General features: G+C 44.4%; 1 protein-coding gene across 2 annotated transcripts in view; it reads right to left on the reverse strand.

Annotated features, from left to right (window-relative positions):
- The window catches only part of SYTL2 (synaptotagmin like 2), a 111,315-nt gene that overhangs the window by 40,829 nt on the left and 43,156 nt on the right, over window positions 1-27,330 (reverse strand). For both annotated transcript variants that reach the window (XM_030835906.2, XM_030835904.2), the window contains exons 2-4: window positions 22,163-22,660; window positions 11,688-11,839; window positions 2,143-2,278 (exon numbers count right to left, since the gene is read on the reverse strand). In XM_030835906.2, the coding sequence (XP_030691766.2) occupies window positions 2,143-2,278; window positions 11,688-11,839; window positions 22,163-22,263 (389 nt within the window). In that variant the 5' untranslated portion in view covers window positions 22,264-22,660. The remainder of the gene's footprint in view (window positions 1-2,142; window positions 2,279-11,687; window positions 11,840-22,162; window positions 22,661-27,330) is intronic.

The following is a 27,330-nucleotide window of genomic DNA, read 5'->3' on the forward strand; positions in this document are numbered from 1 at the left end:
ACAGTTCTGGGTGATTACCACCCGTGCCACGTAATGAGCAAGGCGTGCTGGATACATCTAACATTTTTATTCCTGCCTTCTCAACCTACCTCATCTATGTTATAATAACATAATTATGAGGCCACCTGCAAATTGCCAATTTTCTTTCTTCCTGAGAAATGCCAAGTGGTTCCCATACCTCATTTCATTCAGTCTCATAACATCCTGGTGAGGCAGCTTAGTTCTGATGTACATACAGATGAAACCCGAAAGACTCTTCTGAGGTCACGTGAGAAATGTAGCAAACGATGGAGACGCAAATGTGGACACTATATGCTCTAAGGGCAGTGACACCTCGGTCCCTTAGGTCCTTTGAGATGAAATGAGTTCCTGGGAGAAGGACAGGAAGTCTGACCCAGATAAAAGAGTACAATGAGCTAAGTTTGTGTCTGACACCCTCAAATCTTCTCTTGTCCACCTCTTCCCTCAGTCAGTCAGCGCTCTGGTGTCCCCACCAAACCCAGCTCTTAGGAGCTGCTCTCAGTTCCTTGAAGGGGAATCTAAATGCCTGTGTTCTCACTCCCAGAGTTTCTAATATTTAAGGTGTCCTCTTGCTGTATGGAAGGAAGGCAGGCCTTCATCCCATTAGGGAAGTTGCAGGCAGCTGGAACATGGGGAGGCACAAGGAGAAAGAGGTAACGTGTTCTCACATCCTTTCCTGAGCTCCCTGAAATACCTGTATGTATGTGAGAGCCCACACTTCCATTCATTGAGCAACTACTATGCGCTATGAACTATGTGTTAGGAATTCTACATGTACTAGCTAATTAGAATCTCAACAATCCTGCTAGCAAACTATTTCATTCCCATTTTACAGCCAAGGAAACAACGGCCCAGGAAGTTAAGTCACTTCTAGTGCAAGGTCACAGAGTCAATTCACAGCTACCGTTAAGGTGTTTCAGCCTCTAGCCGACATGGCCTCTACAGATATAACAGAACATTACAAATCATCCTAGAGGGGAAATAGTGCCACCTACCACCCAGGAAAACAAAGCAAGTCCTCTCCAAAAGGGAAATGGATAAATAATGGGAAACACTAGAATCAGTATTCCATCATCCATGTGACATAACTTTACTTATATTTGACTCTGAAATGCCTGTTGGTGCCTACAGTATAGACCCTCTCGCTCACCTGTAAATTATGTTGGAAACATCCCTATTCCCCAGGTGCCTCAGCCTTGGATCCTGGATCACTGGCTGTCCCACCAGCAAATTCATTGACTTCATTCCAGTTGGAGATTCTGAATTGAGTTGTCTTCACTGAGGAAGTAGAGATAAAATGCAACTGCTCTCCCACCAAAGGGTAACAACTATACCGCCAAGGGACAGACACCAATGGAAAGATCCTTAAATACCTAAAAGCAAATCATCATGGTTCCAAAAGGTCTGTGACAATGAAACCCCATAATCAGCTATATCACAGGAACCATGTACTGTACAAATGCACGTTTTGATTGGCCAGATGATAAAAATGTATGGAAAACACAAAAAATCATGACTGAAATATTGAGGACAATCTGCATCCTTAAGAGACGTCTACTGAGTGCCTACCATGTGCCAGGTATTCTACATACATTACCACTAATTCTCACCATAACCTTTCCTATATAGTATGATTCCTATCTATAGTTAGGAAAAGAGATTCAGAGAGATTAAATGACTTGCCCATGGTCAAATGGCTAATAAGTGGCATAGTCAGGATGTGAATTCATGTCTGCCTGGTTCCTGTGCTTGAGCTTCTTCTGTTACAATTTGATCATCATTCATCTCTTTCCTGAAATGACTTATTCCCCTACATTCATTTTGGAGTATCTCTTCACTGACTCTATGGAGATATCCTTAGCACAAATAAAAAAACAGCTCTTGTGGGTGCTGGAAGAAATCACCACTTAACATTTTAGTTTTATTTACTATGCAGATCTGTTAGAAATTCTGGAAGCTGAGAAAGAGTACTGCACAGGCTTTGTCCACATCAGGGCCCAGAATTCTCTCGTACATGCCCCCTTCCCATGCCCGTGAGACCTGTCTGTCATTTGCACTCACACAGCAGGACCAAGCCATGAATCCCACGTGCAGCAGCGCTCCCCATGAGCTCAGTCTTACCTTGGGTTTGCAGGTGCTACGTCTTCTTCTGGCTCTTCTACAACACCGGTTAGCTCTGGGGGGAGGAGAGCATCTTTGTTGACATTATTCACCCAGCTTTCCTTTGCCCTGTTTGCTCTGTCCTTACTCTGCTCAGCTGAAACAGGAAACGATAAAGACAAGAAGGTTATCTATCTCTTACCTCCACGACCTACAACTCTCATATCAGCTCTTATCACTGAAGGCTGGAACCTGAACGTCAGGCCTCCTCTGAGTGCCCAGGCAGTCACTAATGAATCTGAGCACTTGGGATCAGAATTGCATCTGCAAGAGAAGTCAAAACACAAAGACCTGGGCTTCCCTGGTGGCGCAGTGGTTGAGAGTCCGCCTGCCGATGCAGGGGACACGGGTTCGTGCCCCGGTCTGGGAAGATCTCACATGCCGCGGTGCGGCTGGGCCCCGTGAGCCATGGCTGCTGAGCCTGTGCATCTGGAGCCTGTGCTCCACAACGGGAGAGGCCACAACAGTGAGAGGCCTGCGTACCGCAAAGAAACAAACAAAAAAACACAAAGACCTGTATACAAGACCTAGTTATATTACTAAGTGGCTCTGAGGCAGAGGGAATGTTTTTTGAGCTCTATGAGCCTAATATTCCTCTTCTTAAAAAGAAGACACTTGTGAAAATTAAAAGAAATCAAGCAGGACTTCCCTGGTGACGCAGTGGTTAAGAATCCACCTGCCAATGCAGGGGACACGGGTTCGAGCCCTGGTCCAGGAAGATCCCACGTGCCGCGGAGCAACTAAGCCTATGCACCACAGCTACTGAGCCCGCGTGCCACACTACTGAGCCCATGTGCCATAATTACTGAAGCCCACACGCCTAGAGCCCATGCTCCACAATGAAGAAGAGCCCCCGCTCGCCACAACTAGAGAAAGCCTGCGCTCAGCAACGAAGACCCAACGCAGCCAAAAATAAATAAATAAAATTAAAATAAAAGAAATCACGTAATTTTAAAAAAATTACATCTGCGAGAGAAGTCAGTAGATTCCCATGTTGTTACCTCCCTACAAGTACCGTCTCCAGAGAGCATGGGTGCACCTTTAAATGTGCAGAGACGACTAAAGCAAAATTCCGACTGCCCTAGGTGATTCTGACCTGAACTGGGGTCAGGACCAAATGTGTACGGCCAGGGGACGCTCAGGGCAGGGAGTCCTCACTGGGACAGACACACCATCATTACCAAGTATTTACTGAACAGCTACAATGGGCCCAACTTGAGGCTGGGTTCTGGGACACAAAGGGGAACAAATGCTTCTATTCTGGAATGTCCCTCTCCATGGCCTCCTCCTCCCCCAATCTCTACACATCCAAATTCTATATCTTTCTTAATAGTCAGCTCAGATGCCAGGGCCCCCTTAAAACCTCTGTGATCCCTCTTCAGGAAATAACCTCTTTTGCCTCTGAACACCCAGAACTCTTTACCTGAACCTCTTAGATAATTAGCATCAACTGAGTGATGACTGAGTGCCAGGCATAGTGCTGAGTCCTTTGCATGCATTATCCTATGAGGAGGTAACTATTTTCCAAGTTTACAGATTTGGAAATTGAGGATCAAAGGGTTCAAGAAACTTGCCTAAGGCCACATAGCCAGTAAGTGCCAGGAATACTTTCATCGGTGTTAAGAAGATGAAGCAACATAAGGGCTCCCAATTTCCAAATACTCACATCCACAGGTCTCTTTACACATAAGTCTATTTTCTTCAGCTGCAAAACGGAGTCCACAGTACTAACTTGCACCCTTCAAGATTTCTGAAGGTCTGGGTGGTTTTGGAAATCAAGAGGGCTGTGAGCAATACATAGCACATCATAAGAGGTCAGCCCTCATCTGTAAGGAGCGTGGCTCTGAGTCCGAAACACTGAAATCCAGGAGCTGTCATTTGCCAACTATATGACCTTGGGCAAGTTACTTCCCTTCTCTGAACTTCACATACCCCACATATAGAATGCGGATAATAAGACCTACCTTACAAGATTGCTACTACAATTAGAAATAATAGGGACTAAATGCCTATCATATATTAGATACTGAAGAGGTGACAGCTATTTTCCTTACTGAGTACAGGCTAGAACTAGACAATGGCTGTTCTTAGGGATAAAGGTTTATACTGGCTAGTGCAGAGTTAATTAGAGAGAAGACACTCGGTTAATATTTGATGAACTCAACAGAATTCTAAAGAAGCCCTCAAAATGCTGTCTTTACAGTCCCTTAAATGATATACTTGGTTTTTAAAGAAGTACCAGGTGTCAAGGTCATTGAACAGGGAGGCTAATCTCTTCCTGTCACCCTACTCAGGAGAAAAGGTTCCGAATTTTCAGAATTAAAAGCCAAAGAAAACACAATGATGGGGACTTCCGGGAAGATGGCGGAAGAGTAAGACGCGGAGATCACCTTCCTCCCCACAGATACACCAGAAATACATCTACGCGTGGAACAACTCCTACGGAGCACCTACTGAACGCTGGCAGAAGACCTCAGACCTCCCAAAAGGCAAGGAACCCCCCACGTACCTGGTTAGGGCAAAAGAAAAAACTAAACAGAGACAAAAGGATAGGGACGGGTCCTGCACCAGCGGGAGAGAGCTGTGAAGGAGGAAAAGTGTCCACACACTAAGAAGCCCCTTCGCGGGTGGAGACTTCGGGAGGCGGAGTGGGGGAGCTTGGGAGCCGCGGAGGAGAGCACAGCAACACGGGTGCGGAGGGCAAAGCGGCCAGATTCCAGTGCAGAGGATCGGGCCGACCGGAACTCACCAGCCGAGAGGCTTGTCTGCTCGCCCGCTGGGGCGGGCGGGACTGGGAGCTGAGGCTCCGGCTTTTGTCGGAGCGCCAGGAGAGGACTGAGGTTGGCGGCGTGAACACAGCCTGCAGGGCGTTGGTGCACCGCGGCTGGCCGGGAGAGAGTCCGGGGGGGAGCCTGGACCTGCCGAAGAGGCAAGAGACTTTTGCGTCCCTCTTTGTTTCCTGGTGCGCGAGGAGAGGGGATTGAGAGCGCTGCTTGGGAGAGCTCCAGGGACGGGCGCGAGCCGCGGCTGGCGGTGCGGAGCCCAGAGACGGACATGGGACGCTAAGGCCGCTGCGGCCGCCGCCGGGAGGTCTGTGTGCGAGCACAGGTCACTAGCCACGCGCCCTTCCGGGGAGCCTGTGCAGCCCGCCGCTGCCGGGGTCCCGGGATCCGGGGACAACTCCCCCGGGAGAACGCACGGCGCGCCTCAGGCTGCAACGTCACGCTGGCCTCTGCCGCCGCAGGCCCGCCCCACACTCCGTGACCCTCCCTACCCCCCGGCCTGAGTGAGCCAGAGCCTCCGAATCAGCGGCTCCTTTAACCCCGTCCTGTCTGAGCAAAGAACAGACGCCCTCCGGCGACCTACACGCACAGGAGGGGCCAAATCCAAAGCTGAGCCCCTGGGAACTGTGAGAACAAAGAAGAGAAAGGGAAATCTCTCCCAGCAGCCTCAGGAGCAGCGGATTAAAGCTCCACAATCAACTTGATGTACCCTGCATCTGTGGAATACCTGAAAAGACAAAGAATCATCCCAAATTAAGGAGCCCTGTGGATGAAAGGCTCTTGGTGCTGCAGCCAGGAGTCAGTGCTGTGCCTCTGAGGTGGGAGAGCCAACTTCAGGACACTGGTCCACAAGAGGCCTCCCAGCTGCACATAATATCAAACAGCAAAAATCGCCGAGAGATCTCCATCTCAACGCCAGCACCCAGCTTCACTCAACGACCAGCAAGCTACAGTGCTGGACATCCTATGCCAAACAACTAGCAAGACAGGAACACAACCCCACCCATTAGCAGAGAGGCTGCCCAAAATCATAATAAGTCTACAGACACCCCAAAACACACCACCAGACGTGGACCTGCCCACCAGAAAGACAAGATCCAGCCTTATCCACCAGAACACAGGCACTAGTACCCTCCACCAGGAAGCCTACACAACCCACTGAACCAACCTTAGCCACTGGGGACAGACACAAAAAACAACAGGAACTACGAACCTTCAGCCTGCAAAAAAGGAGACCCCAAACACAGTAAGATAAGCAAAATGAAAAGACAGAAAAACACACAGCAGATGGAGGAGCAAGATAAAAAGCCACCAGACCTAACAAATGAAGAGGAAATAGGCAGTCTACCTGAAAAAGAATTCAGAATAATGATAGTAAGGTTGATCCGAAATCTCGGAGATAGAATGGACAATAGAATGGACAAAATGCAAGAATCAGTTAACAAGGACCTAGAAGAACTAAAGATGAAACAAGCAACGATGAACAACACAATAAATGAAATTAAAAGTACTCTAGATGGGATCAATAGCAGAATAACTGAGGCAGAAGAACGGATAAGTGACCTGGAACATAAAATAGTGGAAATAACTACTGCAGAGCAGAACAAAGAAAAAAGAATGAAAAGAACTGAGGACAGTCTCAGAGACCTCTGGGACAACATTAAACGCACCAACATTCGAATTATAGGGGTTCCAGAGAAGAAGAGAAAAAGAAAGGGACTGAGAAAATATTTGAAGAGATTATAGTTGAAAACTTCCCTAATATGGGAAAGGAAATAGTTAATCAAGTCCAGGAAGCACTGAGAGTCCCATACAGGATAAATCCAAGAAGAAATACGCCAAGACACATATTAATCAAACTGTCAAAAATTAAATACAAAGAAAACATATTACAAGCAGCAAGGGAAAAACAACAAATAACACACAAGGGAATCCCCATAAGGTTAACAGCTGATCTTTCAGCAGAAACTCTGCAAGCCAGAAGGGAGGGCAGGACATATTGAAAGTGTTGAAGGAGAAAAACCTGCAACCAAGATTACTCTACCCAGCAAGGATCTCATTCAGATTTGATGGAGAAATTAAAACCTTTACAGACAAGCAAAAGCTGAGAGAGTTCAGCACCACCAAACCAGCTCTACAACAACTGCTAAAGGAACTTCTCTAGGCAAGAAACACAAAAGAAGGAAAAGACCTACAATAACAAACCCAAAACAATTAAGAAAATGGGAATGGGAACACACATATCGATAATTACCTTAAATGTAAATGGACTAAATGCTCCCACCAAAAGACACAGATTGGCTGAATGGATACAAAAACAAGACGCATATATTTGCTGTCTACAAGAGACCCACTTCAGACCTAGAGACACATACAGACTGAAAGTAAGGGGATGGAAAAAGGTATTTCATGCAAATGGAAACCAAAAGAAAGCTGGAGTAGCAATTCTCATATCAGACAAAATAGACTTTAAAACAAAGACTATTAGAAGAGACAAAGAAGGACACTACATAATGATCAAGGGATCGATCCAAGAGGAAGATATAACAATTGTAAATATTTATGCACCCAACATAGGTGCACCTCAATACATAAGGCAAATACTGACAACCATAAAAGGGGAAATCGACAGTAACACATTCATAGTAGGGGACTTTAACACGCCACTTTCACCAATGGACAGATCATCCAAAATGAAAATAAATAAGGAAACACAAGCTTTAAATGATACATTAAACGAGATGGAGTTAATTGATATTTATAGGACATTCCATCCAAAAACAACAGAATACACATTTTTCTCAAGTGCTCATGGAACATTCTCCAGGATAGATCATATCTTGGGTCACAAATCAAGCCTTGGTAAATTTAAGAAAATCGAAATTGTATCAAGTATCTTTTCCGACCACAACGCTATGAGACTCGATATCAATTACAGGAGAAGATCTGTAAAAAATACAAACACATGGAGGCTAAACAATACACTACTTAATAACGAAGTGATCACTGAAGAAATCAAAGAGGAAATCAAAAAATACCTAGAAACAAATGACAATGGAGACACGACGACTCAAAATCTATGGGCTGCAGCAAAAGCAGTTCTAAGAGGGAAGTTTATAGCAATACAATGTTACCTTAAGAAACAGGAAACATCTCGAATAAACAACCTAACCTTGCACCTAAAGCAATTAGAGAAAGAAGAACAAAAAAACCCCAAAGTTAGCAGGAGGAAAGAAATCATAAAAATCAGATCAGAAATAAATGAAAAAGAAATGAAGGAAACGATAGCAAAGATCAATAAAACTAAAAGCTGGTTCTTTGAAAGGATAAACAAAATTGATAAACCATTAGCCAGACTCATCAAGAAAAAAAGGGAGAAGACTCAAATCAATAGAATTAGAAATGAAAAAGGAGAAGTAACAACTGACACTGCAGAAATACAAAAGATCATGAGAGATTACTACAAGCAACTCTATGCCAATAAAATGGACAACCTGGAAGAAATGGACATATTCTTAGAAAGGCACAACCTGCCAAGACTGAATCAGGAAGAAATAGAAAATATGAACAGACCAATCACAAGCACTGAAATTGAAACTGTGATTAAAAATCTTCCAACAAGCAAAAGCCCAGGACCAGATGGCTTCACAGGTGAATTCTATCAAACATTTAGAGAAGAGCTATCACCTATCCTTCTCAGACTCTTCCAAAATATAGCAGAGGGAGGAACACTCCCCAACTCATTCTACGAGGCCACCATCACCCTGATACCAAAACCAGACAAGGATGTCACAAAGAAAGAAAACTACAGGCCAATATCACTGATGAACATAGATGCAAAGATCCTCAACAAAATACTAGCAAACAGAATCCAACAGCACATTAAACAGATCATACACCATGATCAAGTGGGGTTTATTCCAGGAATGCAAGGATTCTTCAATATACGCAAATCAATCAACGTGATACACCATATTAACAAATTGAAGGAGAAAAACCATATGATCATTTCAATAGATGCAGAGAAAGCTTTTGACAAAATTCAACACCCATTTATCATAAAAACCCTGCAGAAAGTAGGCATAGAGGGAACTTTCCTCAACATAATAAAGGCCATATATGACAAACCCACAGCCAACATCGTCCTCAATGGTGAAAACCTGAAAGCATTTCCACTAAGATCAGGAACAAGACAAGGTTGCCCACTCTCACCACTCTTATTCAACATAGTTTTGGAAGTTTTAGCCACAGCAATCAGAGAAGAAAAGGAAATAAAAGGAATCCAAATCGGAAAAGAAGAAGTAAAGCTGTCACTGTTTGCAGATGACATGATACTATACATAGAGAATCCTAAAGATGCTACCAGAAAACTACTAGAGCTAATCAATGAATTTGGTAAAGTGGCAGGATACAAAATTAATGCACAGAAATCTCTGGCATTCCTATACACTAAGGATGAAAAATATGAAAGTGAAATCAAGAAAACACTCCCATTTACCATTGCAACAAAAAGAATAAAATACCTAGGAATAAACCTACCTAAGGAGACAAAAGACCTGTATGTAGAAAATTATAAGACACTGATGAAAGAAATTAAAGATGATACAAATAGATGGAGAGATATACCATGTTCTTGGATTGGAAGAATCAACATTGTGAAAATGACTCTACTACCCAAAGCAATCTACAGATTCAATGCAATCCCTATGAAACTACCACTGGCATTTTTCACAGAACTAGAACAAAAAATTTCACAATTTGTATGGAAACACAAAAGACCCCGAATAGCCAAAGCAATCTTGAGAACGAAAAATGGAGCTGGAGGAATCAGGCTTCCTGACTTCAGACTATACTACAAAGCTACAGTAATCAAGACAGTATGGTACTGGCACAAAAACAGACATATAGATCAATGGAACAGGATAGAAAGCCCAGAGATAAACCCACGCACATATGGTCACCTTATCTTTGACAAAGGAGGCAGAAATGTACGGTGGAGAAAGGACAGCCTCTTCAATAAGTGGTGCTGGGAAAACTGGACAGCTACATGTAAAAGTATGAGATTAGATCACTCCCTAACACCATACACAAAAATAAGCTCAAAATGGATTAAAGACCTAAATGTAAGGCCAGAAACTATCAAACTCTTAGAGGAAAACATAGGCAGAACACTCTATGACATAAATCACAGCAAGGTCCTTTTTGACCCACCTCCTAGAGAAATGGAAATAAAAACAAAAGTAAACAAATGGGACCTAATGAAACTTCAAAGCTTTTGCGCAGCAAAGGAAACCATAAAGAAGACCAAAAGACAACCCTCAGAATGGGAGAAAATATTTGCAAATGAAGCAACTGACAAAGGATTAATCTCCAAAATTTATAAGCAGCTCATGCAGCTTAATAACAAAAAAACAAACAACCCAATCCAAAAATGGGCAGAAGATCTAAATAGACATTTCTCCAAAGAAGATATACAGAGTGCCAACAAACACATGAAAGAATGCTCAACATCACTAATCATTAGAGAAATGCAAATCAAAACTACAATGAGATATCATCTCACACCACTCAGAATGGCCATCATCAAAAAATCTAGAAACAATAAATGCTGGAGAGGGTGTGGAGAAAGGGGAACCCTCTTACACTGTTGGTGGGAATGTAAATTGATACAGCCACTGTGGAGAACAGTATGGAGATTCCTTAAAAAGCTACAAATAGAACTACCATATGACCCAGCAATCCCACTACTGGGCATATACCCTGAGAAAACCATAATTCAAAAAGAGTCATGTACCAAAATGTTCGTTGCAGCTCTGTTTACGGTGGCCCGGAGATGGGAACAACCTAAGTGTCCATCGTCGGATGAATGGATAAAGAAGATGTGGCACATATATACAATGCAATATTACTCAGCCATAAAAAGAGACGAAATTGAGCTATTTGTAATGAGGTGGATAGACCTAGAGTCTGTCATACAGAGTGAAGTAAGTCAGAGAGAGAGAGACAAATACCGTATGCTAACACATATATATGGAATTTAAGAAAAAAAAAACGTCATGAAAAACCTAGGGGTGAAACAGGAATAAAGACACAGACTTACTAGAGAATGGACTTGAGGTTATGGGGAGGGGGAAGGGTAAACGGTGACAAAGCGATGAAGAGGCATGGACATATATACACTACCAAACGTAAGGTAGATAGCTAGTGGGAAGCAGCCGCATAGCACAGGGACATCAGCTCGGTGCTTTGTGACCGCCTGGAGGGGTGGGATAGGGAGGGTGGGAGGGAGGGAGACACAAGCGGGAAGAGATATGGGAACATTTATATATATAACTGATTCATTTTGTTGTGAAGCTGAAACTAACATACCATTGTAAAGCAATTATACTCCAATAAAGATGTTTAAAAATAAAAAATAAAAAATAAAAAAATAAAAAAAAAAGCCAAAGAAAGAGGAGGTGGTAGATCCCTTATAACCCCCAATTGTCTAGGCTACTCCAATTCAACATGGCATCTAAGGGGCTTCCCTCCTCCTTCTTCACCACAATAAGTCACTTAGCCCTGCCCTCATCCATCCAAACCCAGGGCAAGGAGATTACGACCTAGAGGACTATGCATGGTGCAAAGCACACCCCTAAATGACTGACACCCTTCCTCTCTCCCAAGGACACCTTCTCCCAAGGACAAATGCTGGCTCTAAAAGTACTAGCCCAATCGACTCACCTGCTCCCTGGTGCCTCTTCTTTCTCATGGACGCTCTGATGATATCTGCTCCGTGGATTTTCTCTCTGTGCCTTTTTGCCTTGGCTTCATAAAACCATTGGCCACTCATATTCTTCAGCTGCTGGTCATCCTTAATTTTTTCAGGCAAATGTCTACAAAAGAAAAAAAAAGCTTTACTTTGCTAAGAACCCACAGTAAATAAATGAGTTTATTATGACACTGCATAAAGAAATCTGTAAACATACAGCCAGAATGAAGTTCTCAATATCTTACAAGATCCCACAAACCTCCCAAATGACTAAAATGTATGCTTTGACTGAAAGGTCAGAGAAGCCGAGGCCAACACTTTTTAAAAATTCAAAGATTTAAGCCATGATTCCCAGATGATGCCTGAAATTTCTCAAAAGCAAATTCACTCTTTGGCTGCAGGCTTGCTGTTCACTGTTCAAATGTAAATACCGCAGAGAAAGATGACATATTAAGCTTCCCTAAGCTTTGGTTTCTTCATCTTTAAAAAGGGGTTAATAATAGTAACCCACCTGACGGGGTCGCTATGAGGATTAAATTAGCTAATGCGTGCAGACCACCTCTGCACATGCCTGGCACCTAATAAACACTCACTGAATAACTGGCTCATCAGTTCTTGCCATTTCACTGAAATGAGCTTATCAGAGACTTTCCTGGAAGCTTGTAGGGGACAGTGCATGAGGTCCCTGGTTCTTAATGTTATGAATGAATTGAATTCAACAAGAAATGAATTCAACAAGACTGGCTGGGATCAGGAAAGATAATATTTATATGGGGTGGGGAGTGGAGGCAGACATAAATTCCATTTGTGCAGATACTGCATTTAAGTGTTCCATGTCATTCATGCTCATTGAAAAGTTAAAACCTAAAGAACAAGCCAAGTGCCACCCTCCTAAAATCTCCCTCATTTACAGTGAGGGGAAAACACTGTTCTACATGACAAGTCCTATAATCTCTGCATCTCTCTATCCACGTCAATAAAATGAGAATCAAAAAACCTATCTTTTCTTTTTGATAGAGCTGTACTTACAATAAAGTGGAATAAAAGCCTTAAGGGGACTTTGAACTCTTGGAGGGTAATGTGTCACAAAAATCCAAGAGGGTTTTATGATTGTCATTCGAGCCAATATGCACGCTTCCTAAAGTAGCCAGTCTAAGTGTTTTAGCCAGAGAACGTGTATGGCAGCCACACCCAAGGTGGTGGCAGGGCTGTGTGTGAGGGTTGCACGCAGGCCTACCTGGGAACGGGGAAGGCAGGAGGGGCAGTTACCTGGGTTCTGGCAAGTACGTTTTCTCTCTCCCAAGTGTGCCTGGAGAGATCTTTCCAGCCAGAGTCCCACTCTCTGCTGGAAACTCCTCTCCTCCCCCAGTTACCTAGAAAGAAGTGACCCTACGCCAAACATGTCCAATCACAACCCTTGGACACACCTTGCTGTGACAGTCCATCATCAAATCCAGACAGGGACAGTGTCTTCATTTCATGGTTCTGAATCACCAGAGGGGTCATGGTTCTTATAAAATGTTTCTAATGGTTTCCCATTGCCTAAATTTTTTTTTTTACTTTTACTGGAGTATAGTTGATTTAAAATGTTGTGTTAGTTTCTACTGTACAGCAAAGTGATTCAGTTATAGATACACATATATCCCACATAGGTTATACAGAGTACTGAGTAGAGTTCCCTGTGCCATACAGTAGGTTCTCATTAGTTATATCTTTTATATACAGTAGTGTGTATATTTACAATAGCCAGGACATGGAAGCAACCTAAATATCCATCAGCAGAGGAATGGATAAAGAAGATGTGGTACATACATGCAATGGAATATTACTCAGCCATAAAAAGAACGAAATAGTGTCATTTGCAGCAACATGGATGGACCTAGAGATTGTCATACTGAGTGAAGTAAGTCAGACAGAGATAAACAAATATCATATGATATCACTTATATGTGGAACCACTGCCTAGCTTTTCAGCACAGCAAAAAATCCACCCTGAGCTGCTGGTGGAGCTTTTTGCCTTCTCTTCCCAAAAGGACCACATTCAAGTTCAATTCCAGAAAAGAGAAGCCCTTCCAGCTCTCCTTGACTAGACAGTGAGTCCCTAGGGGCAGGGCCTGTACTCAATATAGCTTTTCTTGGTGTCTGGAAAACAGTGGGTGTTTATTCAGCGCTTTTGGAGTGAAGGGATATCATATGAGGTCCCTGACCACCTGGCTTCAGGATACCTGTTCAGATTCATTTCCCAGCACTTGCTCCCATGCTGCCCCATGTGCCAGCACACTAGACCTCTTACTGATCTCCACACTGCTCTTACATGACCTCTGTAGACATTAAGGGCAGGAAGGTGTGGCAGGAAGACTATGGGCTTTGATGTCTCCCCAAATTAGGTCCAAGTCCCCGTTGTGACCCTTCCTAAATGTGATCTTTGGCAGGTTACTGAACCCCTCTAAGCTTCAGTCTCCTTGTTTATAAAGATAGGGGAAAATAAGACCTACTCTGCAGGACTTCCGGGATGATTAAATGCGGTATTTACCTGGAAGTACCTAACAGTGCCCAGATCCTGGTGAGAGAGCAATAAATGTGAATTCTCTCCAGATGTCTTTCCCTCACTTCTCTGCCCAGCACGTGGCCCCTCATCCCTCAGATCTAGGTAGCACCTCCCCAGGGAAGCCTTCCCTGATCCTTGAGGGCACTGTGTGGCTTGCCCTTCTCTGTGCTCCCACAGCTCCTCCACGACAGCACTCACCACACTGTGTTCCAATGATCTATTTGCACATCTGTCTTACACACTAATCCGTGAACTCTGCAAACTCCCTGAAGGCAAGGACTACCTCATAAACACCTTTGTAACACGAGCATCCAGCACGGAGCCTGGCACAGAGCTGATACCCAGAAACTGTTGAGTGAATAAATCAGTTAACAAATAAATGCTCAGCAGCCAACCTAGTCTGAGTAAAGACAAGAGACAAGAGAGAACCTGTCGCTGCTGGGGTTAAGTGAACCACGCTCCATCACAATGGCAGTGCCTCCTCCTAATGAGGCAGGCCACCTCATCTCTTGGTGGATTAGGGAAAAGCATGATGAAATACGGCATCAGCCACCATCGTGTTGAAGAAGACCACAAACCCTCATAGCATAACAACTCCCAATTTCTCTTCATGAGATTATTTATTCACTTATCTTTGTTGTTCACCGGAAAGGCACTTTGTAAGGGTCCTTATGCAACTCTTGATCTGCTTCTGCCTAACTGACTGTCTGCAAGCCTCTGATTCCATTAAGCTTTCAGTGCACAGTAAGCCCGCACCATGTGAGGCGGGCTCATTGAAGCACATGGCCCTTCATAGTAAAGCCGTTACAGTAAAGAATTGAGGTTGGGTTTCTGGCTCATTTCTTTTCAAGTGGCAAAAGAATAGGAAATTCTTTCAAATTCAGTAAGTGTTATTTATATATCTCCTATCATGATAATCACTACTAGGGTAAATCAATCTCTTTTTCTAGCTTAGTCATTTGGAATATTTTACAGATGAACCCATATGTATGACATCAAAGCCCAAGTTTTATGAAGGTGTAGATTAAAAAAAGAAATCCCGCCATCTAGGTGGTGCTGTCAAAATCTTCTCTGGGGCTTCCCTGGTGGCGCAGTAGTTGAGAGTCCACCTGCCGATGCAGGGGACGCGGGTTCGTGCCCCGGTCCGGAAAGATCCCACGTGCCGCGGAGTGGCTGGGCCCATGAGCCATGGCCGCTGAGCCTGCGCTTCCGGAGCCTGTGCTCCCCAACGGGAGAGGCCACAACGGTGAGAGGCCCATGTACCGCAAAAAAAAAAAAAAAAAATCTTCTCTGTACCTGGAGACTATTATGCTTAGTGAAATAAGTCAGACAGAGAAAGATAAATTCTGTATGATATCACTTACATGTGGAATCTAAAAAAATAATACAAATGAATGTACATGCAAAACACAAATAGACTCACAGGCATAGAAAACCAACCGGTGGTTACTAAAGGAGAGAGGGAATGGGGGAGGGGCAAATTAGGGGTACGGGACTAAGAAATATAAAGTACTATGTATAAAATAGATAAGCAACAAGGATATATTGTACAGCAAGGGAATTATAGCCATTATTTTGTAATAACTTTTAATGGAGTATAATCTATAAAAATACTGAATCACAATGCAGTACTAATATAATATGAAACATAATATTGTAAATCAACTATACTTTGATAAAAAAATTAAAATAAAATCTTCTCTACCAGCCCATATTGATCTCTCAATTTTCTTGAACTCTAATTGTACCAACCAAATTAGCACTTGATTCTCTCGTTGTTGTACCATTTAGTTGAAGTGGGAAAAAGGTAAGTTTCTTGACACTCACACTTTTTATACCTTACCATCCTCTCCACACGTGCATGTTGTACTTAGTAGAGAGCTAAGGATAGAGAAGATGCTCAATAAACACCCATGGGCTGCCACTGGGCAGAAGTGAAGGCAGAAGAACACTCAACCCAGAGAAGACACTGTCCAGTTGGTCCTCCAGGCAGAACATGATGCTGGTCACACCCCATTCTTTCAGCTAATACATACAAAGCATGTGTTCGGTACTGGGCCTCACGCGTGGCACTTAACATGCATCATCTCATTTAATCCTTACAATTTCACCATGATGTACAAAGAATTCAGTCAACTGCAAAAGATGGCCATCTTGCTTTCTCTGTATGGTAAAGGCCATATCTGTTCATTTTTTCGTTCAACAGTTCATTAATTCCCTATCATATACCAGGCATATGCTTGGAATTGTACATAAAAAAGTTAGTCCACAGCCCTAACTGCTAACATCAACTCCTGCGGTGCAGAGAGAGTGTGAACACTTTCAGAGGAAAGCCAGAAGAGCAGTGGCGCCCTTCATCCTGCATTCAACATTTTTCCTGCTTGTACTCACGTAGCACACCCCAGCTTCTAGCTATTCATCATGATGAGGCAAAGGCCTAACATCATAGACAGGACCTGGTCCATATTATCTGCTCAGCTATGCATAATAAGAATCAGCAGACTGGCCAGAGAGGTTGATTGATCCATTCCCAGATTTTTTTTTAACCTTTCAGTATATTCTGGGCAAGATGGTTAGACTACAAGATTTGAAAGTACTCTTAGATGTCTGTTTTGAATGAGAGAATGTTTGTTTTGAATGGACCTTAGATAGTTACAAATGGCCTCACTTTATAGATGAAATGAGGCCCAGAGAGTTTAAGAGGTTTGCCCAAGGTCACACAGAGCGGGGACCGGAAGCCAGCCTGACTCCTAGCCAACGTTCTTTCCACTGCCCCATCATCCTGCCTGAGAGAGCCAAACATGATTTTGATTTCTAAGATGGCTATCACACTTCACTCTTTCTACAAAGGCATTCAACCTTTGATAGAGAATCTGAAAACAAACGCGTGAAAATGAAATAAATTGCAAAAGTTCTTTACAGCGGAAAACAAGAAGAAACATGCATCACTTGTGCTGTGGACACACCACAGATCCCCACAATCTGCTGCGAGGCAGCACAGTGTGTGGGAAGCACAGGCTTTGCAGTTGCATAAGCAAGGTTTCAATCTTACAGGGCACTTAACCTCCTCCACTCTATTTCCTCCCCCTTGTTGAGTGGGTTCAGCTACACTGCTGTGCGGATGAAAGGGGAAAACGTGAAGCTCTGTGTACAGTGTCAATCCTGGACAAATGTTGGTTCCTTTCCCCTTTGCTTTCACAGAAAATGCCATCAGAGGTCCTAGAAAGCAGTTCTTCAATGACAACTGCCTTTGTTTAAAAGAAAGTAGGTCTTAAGGCAGCAGCTGAGGATCATAAGATGTGGTCATGGGCTTCCCTGGTGGTGCATTGGTTGGGAGTCTGCCTGCCGATGCAGGGGACGCGCGTTCGTGGCCCAGTCCGGGAAGATCCCACATGCCACGGAGCGGCTGGGCCCGTGAGCCATGGCCGCTGAGCCTGCGCGTCCGGAGCCTGTGCTCCGCAACGGGAGAGGCCACAACAGTGAGAGGCCCGCGTACCACAAAAAAAAAAAAAAAAGATGCGGTCGTGGTTGAGATGGTGTCTACTGCAAGAACGCCCATCACCCTAGATGTGGTTGTGTGTTTATGGGATGGGGGATGTGGTGCTGGCAGTGTACAGACACACAGCAGCAATGATTTCCTGCTGGCAGTGTGATGCAAAGCACAGGAAATACCACCTCCAGAGTGTGTCACTTTCAAACCCTAAGAGACTAAAGTTACATCTATGTATGTATGGTGGTGTTTCTTTAAAAAAGGAGGACAGAGAGGGAGGAGGCAGCGGGGAGCGAGAAAAAGAATCCATCCTGATGTCTGCTTCACTGCTGGTTTGTGAAATGTCTCCAGCTGGTAGTTAGGAAAGCAAGCTGGGTAGTGAGGCATGGTAATAACTGGGCCTAGCACTGTGGTACAGGTAGGGAGGCAGCATGAAAGACAGTGACCTGGAATTGCTTTCTTCTAACAGAACCCCCGAGATACCACAGTAGATATTCCCTTGGGTTCAAATCCACATTCTACTATTAACAGGTTGAGTGATTTGGGAACTGGACGCTTCCCTTGTTTGACACTCATTTTCTCATCCATGAAATCAGGATGGGAGGTAGCATAAAGGATAAATCATCTCCAAAGTGCCCTGAAAGAGCTTGGATGTGAACAAGTCAAAGCACTGGATAAATCAGGAATGGCAAACAGATTTCAATTTAAATCCAGCTCTCATCAACAGCCATATTGTAAAGGACTCTGAGGCAGTGTCTGGTCTTAGTGGGCAGCAGTGCTATGATCCATGAGCAATGTCCTCACGGCTACAGGAGGGTTCTACTCCAAAGCCCATAATGAATTAGCATTTGAAATAGCAGTCTGAATTTTAGTGGCAGATTTGCCTTTCTAATGATGTTTTCCTTAGGCTAATATTAGAATTATCTAATTTATGTTTCTAAAGCCATATACTAACTTGGAGGAGGACTGGGGCATTGTAAAATCAGGTTAGGGAAACAAGGTTGAGATTTTAAATTTGCGATTGATAATCCATTAAATGGTTAAATGGTAAATTCCTTGAGCACTGGGACCATGTTTCAATTACCCTAAAATTCCTTCCATTTGTTCAGAGAAGCTCCCTAGACTTAATGAGTACTCAATTAAATTTCACTGTATTAAATAGTTGAGAGTTTTAGGAGTAATTTCCTTCTAAGGAATCAGACTGCTGACCAGAGAATTCTGTCCTTTTTTAGAGGCATAGGTGGAGTGGTGAATGAGGGAATTAAAATGTATCAATCACCTACTATGTGCTAAGAAGATTAAGAATTATCTTACTTAATCTTGACTGTAATTCTTTGAGTTTGGTACTAGGGTCATTCCCAGTCTCTGAGTTGAGGCTCAGAGAGGTCAAGTAACTTGCTGAATGAACCATAGTTGATCAGTGGTGAGGACAGGATTCAAACTCACGAAGTTTTGACTCAAGGTCCACGCTAGGGCCCTTACTGTTCTTCTGAAAAAGCAATACCAGTGTGCAACATGGGGCAGAAGGAAAAGCAGTAGACCAAGAGCTTTTCTTATCATGGCTTTGGCACTGACTAGCTGTGTGACCCTGGGAAAGTCACTTCCCCTCTCTGGGCTTTTCCTTTATTATCTGTAAAGTGACTGATATGGACCCCAAAAATCTTTCCAGAGCTGTCAGGCTATCACTCTGATGGAAGAGCTAGAGACAAACAGCTGCGGGATGGTGACGGGGCTGAAAAGCAAAAGCCCATAGAATAGCATTTTCAGAGACCAGAAACCTAGTCATGGTTCTACCAGCCCAGGAGCAGACAGCCTCAGAACCAACCCAGGTTCCGTCAGTCCTAAAACCAAGGGTGTCAGAGTTCCATTCCTTTTGTGTGGAGCAGGTTACGGGTTGGGCCTCTGTCAGTGTCCACAGGCTATGGGCCTCATGCCCATCTGTGCCCCCCGCACACAGTCACTCAGTCCTGGACCTGCCTGTGGCCAAGTCCACATGAGCTGCTTGGTGACTAATTAGGAAGGCCCCCAGAATGGTAGCAGTAAACAGGACTTGACTCACACCAGATTTTCACCACCCCAAGCCTTCTTCCTATCAGCTTACAAAAGCAAGAAACAAGGGCAGCACCAGCAGCAGCTTCCGAAGCATCCTCAGAAACAGTGCATGGAAGGAGAATCTGCAAAGTCCCTGCTACAAACGGACTCACAGCATTCCTGTTGTGGCTGCAGACTGGCTGGTGCTAGTGGCTACACACACACCCCTTACTAGGCTCAGTTCCAGGCAGAACTTTGAATTTTTTATTTTTTATTTTTTTTGCGGTACACGGGCCTCTCACCGTTGTGGCCTCTCCTGTTGCGGAGCACAGGCTCCGGACGCGCAGGCTCAGCGGCCATGGCTCACGGGCCCAGCCTCTCCGCAGCATGTGGGATCCTCCCCAACTGGGGCATGAACCCGCGTCCCCTACAACGGCAGGTGGACTCTCAACCACTGCGCCACCAGGGAAGCCCAGAACTTTGAATTTTTAAGTATATTTTCAGCAATTACTGTAGATGCCTGAGAAACATCTCCACTCATCTCATACAGAATCAGAGAACTACAGGGAAGACCCAGCAGCCTGGAATCTCTGGGGTCAAGTAAATACAGAAGGGAGGGAGAATGAATCTCTCTTCGTAACCTGGCTAGATAGAGGAAACAGAATTACAGACCACACGTAAGGTCTTGTAAGTGGGAGGAATCAAAGATCGCAGCTCGCCAGGATTCAGAGTCCCCACATCCTGAGGCAGGAAGAGGGACAGGACCCGGTGCAATCCCAGCTCCACTGCTTTCTTTCCCATCCTCTCCATCTTATCTTCCGAGAGACTAAAGGAATTCCCATTTCCCACTATGCTTGAAAAATCAACTAATATTTTCTCTGTGCTGCCCCCTCCCCTTCTTTCTAAAATAGGTCTAACGGTCTTCCCAGGATGTCCTGTCTGCTATAGTTTTCTTAGGGAGGGGAGGTGGAGTTAGTGAATGAGTACCTGAGGGCCAGGATTTAGTTCTCTCTTCTGACACCTACGGACTACATGAGCTTGGGTGAGTCACCTGACCTGTCTCAAGGTCAATTTCCTCACACATCAAGTGGGTGTAATTACATCCCACCCTGCACCCCCAACTGCACGAGTGTTGTGAGCTCAGAAGAAATAAAAGTCATGTAAGCTCCTTGCAATCTGTTAAGCACTATCGATATATGAATTCTTGTTAGTAGCCATAGTTAGACACTCTGGAGTGCTTGAAGTGAATTTCAGCATGTTCTTTTATAAAGCACCCATGTTCAAATTAGGGTCAAAATATGGATAACGAAATATGGGCACAAATAACTCCATTATTCATGATCCTGCTATCCTAAGAAGAACAGGGCTTATGTTCCTTTTGGATAACTCCTAGGTTGGGGATCATGCAGTTAATATGACTAACTCACATTCAGGAAACCTTTCGCTGCCTTCAAGGCCCCAGATCACAAAGGCAATAGATGGCAGGGCTTGGACTCAAGCCCACTTCTTCAGCATTCTGACCTCACGCTCCTCCAGCCCCGCAAGTGAGTGAAAGTGGTGGGAATGCTGATGTGGAACATTTGGGTTCCTCCCAAAGTGAATAGTGTGTCAAAGTTGCCACTCCTTCTTATGGAACACAAATGAAAAATTGGCTCAGTCAGAACTAATTTCAATTGCTGTTGAAACCAATTCAAACATTTCTGAAGATGGGCAAAAATATGAGCTACTTCTCAATTTATTTTCTTCTGAAAACTTTAGAAATTAAAAATTTTTTCTAATTTCATACATGATCCATTTTTTAAGTAGATTCAGTTAAAAAAGTCGATATATATGTGTGTGTTTATATATATATATAGAGAGAGAGAGAGAGAGAGAGGTAGATGTATATATGTGTTTGTATACATTATTTCATTTTTAATCCAGTGTTTAATAATTTAAAGGAGTTTAGTTAGGTTTTTAATCAAAACTATTTCTGGCAGGAGTCCTATGGGATAAATTAAGAGATACGGGGCTTCCCTGGTGGCGCAGCAGTTGAGAGTCCGCCTGCTGATGCAGGGGACGCGGGTTCGTGCCCCGGTTCGGGAAGATTCCACATGCCGCGGAGCGGCTGGGCCCGTGAGCCATGGCCGCGGAGCCTGTGCGTCCGGAGCCTGTGCTCCACAACGGGAGAGGCCACAACAGTGAGAGGCCCATGTACCGGAAAAAAAAAAAAAGAGATACGGAGGAGAAAGTTCTGTCCAGGAAATAAACCTAAAATTGGAATCCGTTAAGTCAGGCTCCAAGTCAGAACTACCACTTAAGGTTGAGGAAAGAAAAGTGTCCCATCTTCTTACAGACTGCCCATCCTCCCATGCCCGAGGACCCGTTCGGCCTCTTACCTGACTCTCTCCTCTTCAGCCCTCTTCAGGGCAGCATCCCGCTGCAGAACCTTCATGATGGCCTCCTGCTCTTCCTCTGTCAGGAAGCTTAAGTCGATCATTTTGAAACGTGTACACAAAAATGACAGAAACAAATATGACTTAAAATTCTCAAAGCTAAACAACAGTTACTGTAGCCCAGATGATCAGAAGATGCAAAAATGAAATGAAACGATATCTTGTTCAGTTCTTCAGCAAAAGTCTTCTATTGGCTGGGTAAAAGTTTTAGGTGGCTGATAGCAAAATCCTCAGCGCCCTTTCCCTCGAGGAAGCAGTGGTCTGTGGGATGATGTCAAGAAGAGGCTCTCGGGATGCTGCATTCCTTGCCAGACAGGTCACTTGTACCTACAGCGGCATTCCTGCTCACGCCCCCTCTCCTGGACCAGTCTGAGCACAGTTTATTCTCCTTCCGTCCAACGTCAACTTGATGAGAGGCAACAGCATCTGAGCATCACCTACCTGCAGAATCGTGAGACAGTAAACACCACACAGTGAGAGGCAGTTCCTATAAGCATTGCTCATTATTTTAAGATTTAAAGCATGTCTGGGGGTAGAAAACTGACCATGTGAGATGGTGTCTGAGATCAGGGAAACCAGTTCTGCCAGCTTCTTGAGCAAATAGAAAATGGGTCATGAAATATGCTTCAACTCAATTCCGGACCGCCAAGATGGAGAGTGCACAAAAACGCCTGTCAATGTTTAACCATCCACAGAGGGAAGAGATGGTTGCAAAAATGCTCACTTCTTCTTGCATAGGGACATTCCACTAGAGTATATCTGTGCTCCGTAATGACAAGAGAATTAGTATTGGGTAGAGGTAATCTGCACAACAATGGGAATTGTTATTCTCCACTTAGTCCCACCTCTAACTTTTGCTCAACCTGGAGCAACTCACCTAGCTTGTCTCCCTTCATTTCCAAGGAGAAAGAACGCTTACTGGTGTTGTGTATATAATCTGGGGGAATGGAAGAGGCAGAATTTCAAAACTCCTCAACATTCAAAGTGAGCATTTTTGCGTAGAACCATGGGCAAGAATCCTATTTTCTTTGAGGCATTTTAAATCCATGAGCAGTGAGAAGATGAGACCTACAGAATGCCACAGCCAGGTGGAACTTCAGAGATACTCCAGGATCGGGGCCCTTTAACAAGCACAGTACTGCATATACAGTAGACACTAAAAAACATGGGTTTAGTAAATTTTAAAGCAGCCCTACTTAAGAAAATACAGTGTGGACAGAGCATCTACTGAACGCTGGCAGAAGACCTCAGACCTCCCAAAAGGCAAGAAACCCCCCACGTACCTGGGTAGGGCAAAAGAAAAAACTAAACAGGGACAAAAGGATAGGGACGGGTCCTGCACCAGCGGGAGAGAGCTGTGAAGGAGGAAAAGTGTCCACACACTAGGAAGCCCCTTCGCGGGTGGAGACTTCGGGAGGCGGAGTGGGGGAGCTTGGGAGCCGCGGAGGAGAGCACAGCAACAGGGGTGCGGAGGGCAAAGCGGACAGATTCCAGCGCAGAGGATCGGGCCGACCGGAACTTGCCAGCCGAGAGGCTTGTCTGCTCGCCCGCCGGGGCGGGCGGGACTGGGAGCTGAGGCTCCGGCTTTTGTCGGAGCGCCGGGAGAGGACTGAGGTTGGCGGCGTGAACACAGCCTGCGGGGCGTTGGTGCACCGCGGCTGGCCGGGAGAGAGTCCGGGGAGAAGTCTGGAACTGCCGAAGAGGCAAGAGACTTTTACGTCCCTCTTTGTTTCCTGGTGCACGAGGAGAGGGGATTAAGAACGCTGCTTGAGAGAGCTCCAGGGACGGGCGCGAGCCGCGGCTAGGGGTGCGGAGCCCAGAGACGGACGTGGCTAGGGCCGCTGCTGCCGCCACCGGGAGGCCTGTGTGCGAACACAGGTCACTGGCCACGCGCCCTTCCGGGGAGCCTGTGCAGCCCGCCACTGCTGGGGTCCCGGGATCCAGGGACAACTCCCCCGGGAGAACGCACAGGCGCGCCTCAGGCTGCAACGTCTCGCTGGCCTCTGCAGCCGCAGGCCCACCCCACACTCCGTGCCCCTCCCTACCCCCGGGCCTGAGTGAGCCAGAGCCTCCGAATCAGCGGCTCCTTTAACCCCGTCCTGTCTGAGCAAAGAACAGACGCCCTCCGGCGACCTACACGCACAGGCGGGGCTAAATCCAAAGCTGAGCCCTGGGAGCTGTGAGAACAAAGAAGAGAAAGGGAAATCTCTCCCAGCAGCCTCAGAAGCAGCGGATTAAAGCTCCACAATCAACTTGATGGACCCTGCATCTGTGGAATACCTGAATAGACAACCAATCATCCCAAATTAAGGAGCCCTGTGGATGAAAGGCTCTTGGGGCTGCAGCCAGGAGTCAGTGCTGTGCCTCTGAGGTGGGAGAGCCAACTTCAGGACACTGGTCCACAAGAGACCTCCCAGCTGCACATAATATCAAACAGCAAAAATTTCCGAGAGATCTCCATCTCAACGCCAGCACCCAGCTTCACTCAACGACCAGCAAGCTACAGTGCTGGACATCCTATGCCAAACAACTAGCAAGACAGGAACACAACCCCACCCATTAGCAGAGAGGCGGCCCAAAATCATAATAAGTCTACAGACACCCCAAAACACACCACCAGACGTGGACCTGCCCACCAGAAAGACAAGATCTAGCCTCATCCACCAGAACACAGGCACTAGTACCCTCCACCAGGAAGCCTACACAACCCACTGAACCAACCTTAGCCACTGGGGACAGACACAAAAAACAACAGGAACTACGAACCTTCAGCCTGCAAAAAAGGAGACCCCAAACACAGTAAGATAAGCAAAATGAAAAGACAGAAAAACACACCGCAGATGAAGGAGCAAGATAAAAACCCATCAGACCTAACAAATGAAGAGGAAATAGGCAGTCTACCTGAAAAAGAATTCAGAATAATGATAGTAAGGTTGATCCGAAATCTTGGAGATAGAATGGACAATAGAATGGACAAAATGCAAGAATCAGTTAACAAGGACCTAGAAGAACTAAAGATGAAACAAGCAACGATGAACAACACAATAAATGAAATTAAAAGTATTCTAGATGGGTTCAATAGCAGAATAACTGAGGCAGAAGAACGGATAGGTGACCTGGAAGATAAAATAGTGGAAATAGCTACTGCAGAGCAGAATAAAGAAAAAAGAATGAAAAGAACTGAGGACAGTCTCAGAGACCTCTGGGACAACATTAAACGTACCAACATTCGAATTATAGGGGTTCCAGAAGAAGAAGAGAAAAAGAAAGGGACTGAGAAAATATTTGAAGAGATTATAGTTGAAAACTTCCCTAATATGGGAAAGGAAATAGTTAATCAAGTCCAGGAAGCACAGAGAGTCCCATACAGGATAAATCCAAGGAGAAATACGCCAAGACACATATTAATCAAACTGTCAAAAATTAAATACAAAGAAAACATATTAAAAGCAGCAAGGGAAAAACAACAAATAACACACAAGGGAATCCCCATAAGGTTAACAGCTGATCTTTCAGCAGAAACTCTGCAAGCCAGAAGGGAGTGGCAGGACATATTGAAAGTGTTGAAGGAGAAAAACCTGCAACCAAGATTACTCTACCCAGCAAGGATCTCATTCAGATTTGATGGAGAAATTAAAACCTTTAGAGACAAGCAAAAGCTGAGAGAGTTCAGCACCACCAAACCAGCTCTACAACAACTGCTAAAGGAACTTCTCTAGGCAAGAAACACAAAAGAAGGAAAAGACCTACAATAACAAACCCAAAACAATTAAGAAAATGGGAATGGGAACACACATATCGATAATTACCTTAAATGTAAATGGACTAAATGCTCCCACCAAAAGACACAGATTGGCTGAATGGATACAAAATTCACAAGCAGCTCATGCAGTTCAATGTCAGAAAAACAAACAACCCAATCCAATAAATAGACCTAAATAGACCTAAATAGACATTTCTCCAAAGAAGATATACAGATTGGCAACAAATATATGAAAGAATCTGCAACATCATTAATCATTAGAGAAATGCAAATCACCACTACAATTAGATATCATCTCACACTGGTCAGAATGGGCATCATCAAAATATCTAGAAACAAAAAATGCTGGAGAGGGTGTGGAGAAAAGGGAACCCTCTTGCACTGTTGGTGGGAATGTAAATTGATACAGCCGCTATGGAGAACAGTATGGAGGTTTCTTAAAAAACTAAATATAGAACTACCATAGGACCCAACAATCCCACTACTGGGCATATACCCTAAGAAAACCATAATTCAGAAAGAGTCATGTACCAAAATGTTCATTGCAGCTCTATTTACAATAGGCCGGAGATGGAAAAAACCTAAGTGTCCATCATCAGATGAATGGGTAAAGAAGATGTGGCACATATATACAATGGAATATTACTCAGCCATAAAAGAAACAAAATTGAGTTATTTGTAGTGAGGTCGATGGACCTAGAGTGTGTCATACAGAGTGAAGTAAATCAGAAAGAGAAAAAGAAATACTGTATGCTAACACATATATGTGGACTCTAAGGGGGGAAAAAAAAAAAAGGTCATGAAGAACCTAGGAGCAAGACAGTAATAAAGACACAGACCTACTAAAGAATGGACTTGAGGATATGGGGAGGGGGAAGGGTAAGCTGGGACGAAATGAGAGAGTGGCATGGACATATATACACTACCAAACGTAAAATAGATAGCTAGTGGGAAGCAGCCGCATAGCACAGGGAGATCAGCTCGTTGGTTTGACTAACTAGAGGGGTGGGATAGGGAGGGTTGGAGGGAGGGAGACGCAAGAGGGAAGAGATATGGGATCATATGTATATGTATAACTGATTCACTTTGTTATAAAGCAGAAACTAACACACCATTGTAAAGCAATTATACTCCAATAAAGATGAAAAAAAAAAAGAAAATACAGTGTGTACACTAGTAATTTTTATGAATAAATTCTTTGCTCTTTGGCAAAACAGAATTACTAAGAAGTACTCGCACCACTACTTGCTAACGACAAACCATTAGGCAAGTTACCTAACCACTCTGAGGCTCAGTTTCTCATTAGGACATCCTTCACAGGTTGTCAGGATTAAATGAAATAATGAAT

This window comes from Globicephala melas, chromosome 8, assembly GCF_963455315.2.
Source record: "Globicephala melas chromosome 8, mGloMel1.2, whole genome shotgun sequence".
In the NCBI taxonomy this organism is placed as follows: domain Eukaryota; kingdom Metazoa; phylum Chordata; class Mammalia; order Artiodactyla; family Delphinidae; genus Globicephala; species Globicephala melas.